This window comes from Colletotrichum spaethianum (assembly GCF_022836535.1).
Source record: "Colletotrichum spaethianum MAFF 239500 DNA, contig70, whole genome shotgun sequence".
NCBI classification, from domain to species: Eukaryota; Fungi; Ascomycota; class Sordariomycetes; order Glomerellales; family Glomerellaceae; genus Colletotrichum; species Colletotrichum spaethianum.
In genome coordinates, this window is record NW_026054840.1 from 83459 (window position 1) to 87294 (window position 3836).

The following is a 3836-nucleotide window of genomic DNA, read 5'->3' on the forward strand; positions in this document are numbered from 1 at the left end:
TGGAGATTACAGGTCAGATTGTAGTTTTGAACAGCACCTCTGGCGGGTGTAATAGACGAAACCAAGTTGTTCTTGAAGCCGCTTTAGGTCAGAAAGCAAAGACAACCCAACTCAACCCCTTTCCGCCTTTTGTACATAAGTTTTGTCTACTGTTAACGCATTCAAATTCAATTCTGATCCCTATCAATAACACAGTAACCCAAATGCTTGTGAATTATGACACAACCAAGCGACGGCACTCACTATGGGCTCACTGCGTCCAGGAGGATCGTTATGCCTGTGCCCTGGCTTTAATCAACTCCCTAACGCCCAGTAGTAGGATTTGATCACTTTTCGGAAAAAGCTATCAACTATTCACTTTTTCTTTTAATCTGTTATTCCACTATCTGAGTTATGGTTCATCAAATGGCTTCCGTGACCTATTTTGGTTCCATCAACTTTACTTTTGTGAACGCCCTTGATCAATTACTCACATGCCGCTTCCAATCCTAGTCAGCGCAAGCGCAATTTCTGCTTGAAAGCAAGCGACATCCCTCAGGGAGCTACGGGAGAAATTCAGGTGCCGACGGCCCTATTTAGAAATTCGAGGAACCCGATGGCTCTTCATTCGGAGGAAATTGTTACCTTAGCTCGGTCTCTAGTTAGATATGATTGAAAGGCTAGTTAACGTAGCCAAACTGCAAAACACATGCTTTCAAACTATTTGTCATTTCTTATGTATTTGGACTAAGCAGGACGTTTTCCGCAAGCGCCATCAAGTTCACACACGCGCATGTCGACCTCAGTTCGATCAACGACATTCCAAAAAAAAAAGTCAGTATCCTGTCCTGTACCCGAGCGTCTTATTCGCCTTGTTGGCGCTAACAGCGGCGCTTTGAACACAAATTGGTCTGGGCCCAGCGATGATGGCGTTGACAGAAATATGTAGGCTTCGGCAATTGAGAAGAGAGTTGGCAGCGGATGGTCCACCTTTGTCCTGCTAGTCTGTGCCGTCTCTCTTACTCAAAACTCGTCTACTCATAGGACTACACGTAGACACCAAAGACTAAACAACAACATACTGTTTGTATGGGTATGGAAAATGGCAGGGCAAAGACTTTACGCAACCGACGTACCTCACTCAGATCTTGACTCTGCTTCAATCCATGGGGCCCATAGAAAACACCTGAAAGTGCCCCTTTTTGTAGCATCATCCAGACTTGAGGCTCGGACCCAAGCATGTCTCCTGGTGTCATCTTAGCGTAGTGGGTGTCATCTGTTGGCGCGTTCATAAACGGCACATCGTTAATTGCCTAGCCAAACTCGTCGGAAGGAATCTAGTGGCGCGCCTCCACCACCGCACCATCCCCACACGCTACTTCCAGTATCCCGCTACTGAATCGCTTTTCACCCTTGAGACAGTTTACTTGAGATTACTGAGACCTACCAGACATCTATGCTCCTCACCACTTATCTGGCTTGTTACATGCGGCAAGGCCAGGAGATCTATCTATTCAAGCTTTCTTTCAAGCCTTGTGCAATGTTAAAGTGTGGCAACTTACAAGGCCTAGGCCTATGGTTAGACGAAATCCTTTGCGACTCTATTTTGGACAGACAGCCTAGTAATGCACCTAACTTGATGGTGCAACAGCTTTTCATTTCCATTTTCGCTACATTACTGAACCAGTCGACGAAATCAAGAGGGTCTGTGAGGCAAATCTCGGACCAACCTTCACACCCGGCGCTCAGCAACATCAGCTATATAAGATGTGAATTCTCTTGACCCAATATGTCCTTCTTTTTTTAATTTCTATTTACCATTCCATCCTAACTCCTATTCAGTCTTTATCACCTTGAAGCAAGTCTTCCCTTCCGTTCATTCTTGAGAACAAGTTCTCCCTTCTTCCAACTTCCTTAAGACCTTTTCCTACCTTTCAATATCCCATCCGACCAGCATCAGGTCAATTTTAAAGATGAAGGGATCCGTTTTCACTATCTATTTTACCGCCTTCTCGGCTGGTATTCTCGCTCACAAAGGGGAGTACGACACTCCTAACAAAGCCCCTTCTGGCGGCCTCCCTGGCGGAGGCGGTGATGACGGTGGCATTGGCGGTATACTACCCACTGGACTCCTCAAAGGTGCCAACAATGGCGGTGAGATCGGCGATATCCTCCCAACAGGACTTCTGGGCGGCGGTAACAAAGACAACGCCAGCCCTACTCAGGCCTACGGTGGCGGTGGTAGCAATAAGGGCAACGTGCTTCCCACTGGGCTCCCCGGCGGCGGGCTTGGCGATGTCCTTCCCACTGGACTTCTTGGCGGCGGTGGCCAGGGAAACGCACTCCCCACTGGACTACCGGGTGGTGGAATCGGAGGTGGCATCGGCGACATCCTCCCAACGGGACTCCTGGGCGGCGGCAATAAGGGAAACGTAAACCCTACCCAGGCCTACGGTGGCAATAGTGGCAACAAGGGCAACGTACTTCCTACTGGGCTTCCCGGTGGTGGAATCGGCGACATCCTCCCAACGGGACTCCTGGGCGGCGGCAACAAGGGAAACGTAAACCCTATCCAGGCCTATGGTGGTGGCAAGGGCGGTAACGTCGACGGTGTTCTTCCAACCGGACTCCCTGTCATCGGCGGTGGGAACAGTCCCTCTGGTTTCCAGACCCGCGTCCGCGTCACCAGCTCCCGCGGCAGCCATGTACATGGCCACGACTCTGCCGCCCCTACTAAGGCTTACTAAAAAAGCCATAGAATGCTCATAAGGCTTAACGAACTTTTCTTTGTGCTTGCATACGGCACTTATCAAGGAAGTCTCACGCTATCACTGAAGAGCAGGGAACGTGTCGGGGAAGACAAGGCGATATTTTCATTGGATTTCAACGACGACTAGAGCACTCTATTATTCGTCATTTGATTGGGCATACATCGATAGTCTTGTGGCAGGATTCGTAAGGTTACCCGAGACTCATCCATTTCTACTATCAATTTCTCTCAACCTAATTATTGCACTACCCACCAGCTCGTACTAAGACTTCGGAAGTGACAGTGCTCCTGCACCCAAATGTTTGGTGTATAAAATATCCGTCGTTCGTGACACCTCTTGCATGTGCTAAACAACTGAAAAGGCAGTCTATTAAGTGTTAAACATGGAAGACGGAATTGGTTGTTGCAACTCGCGACGCGACTGAGAGCACGAAAACCCCCGAGTTCTGGATCTGCTAACCGTTGAACGTTTATATCTTGTTTACTAAGCAAGTATAGATTCTTTGATAACTTTCGATATGAATCACCCAACCTCATTCAAAGTTCCTTAACATTTCTGAGATTCTCGCCTCATTTATAGCTAATCAGGTTATTCTTCTGAGATACAATTAAGACCTCATGGTTAAAAGAATTCGTGTAGCGGCAACTGAGGCACCTGATACCATCCGAAGCTTCGGTCTCAATGACCAAGAAATGAAAGACATGTATGTAAGGAGTTCAATGTTAGTATAAGTGCTATATGCTGTCATTGTCATTTATAGTATGATAACTATTCATTGCGAAGGCCTTGAAGCGCGATATGTGAAAACTGAGTAGCACAACAGTGGTTTGTCGTCAGTCGCTCATTCACCATGGCTAGGTTAACAGTGTTTATGGTTTATTGGTATAACAAACCTTGGCTTGAGTTAAGTAGCTCTAACTTCCTCTTAGCACATTACTTTTCTATTTTACCATCCATCGCTACTCTGACGTGGCCCTCTGCTAAGTAGAATGCTGTTGTTAATGCACAAAGAGCAGAAGCCAAGTCTAACTTTGTAGCTAGGACTTTGCTTGGCTTGGTAGAGCCGCTAACAAGTAGCATGGCGAC

The 3836-nt window shown here is 47.3% G+C and overlaps 1 protein-coding gene across 1 annotated transcript; it reads left to right on the forward strand.

Annotated features, from left to right (window-relative positions):
* Window positions 1-1952: 1952 nt before the first annotated feature.
* Window positions 1953-2726, forward strand: ColSpa_12708 (uncharacterized protein; the record flags this gene model as incomplete). Its single annotated transcript, XM_049278920.1, has 1 exon — window positions 1953-2726. One exon carries the CDS (start codon window positions 1953-1955, stop codon window positions 2724-2726), a length of 774 nt encoding a protein of 257 aa, XP_049134877.1.
* Window positions 2727-3836: the final 1110 nt, after the last annotated feature.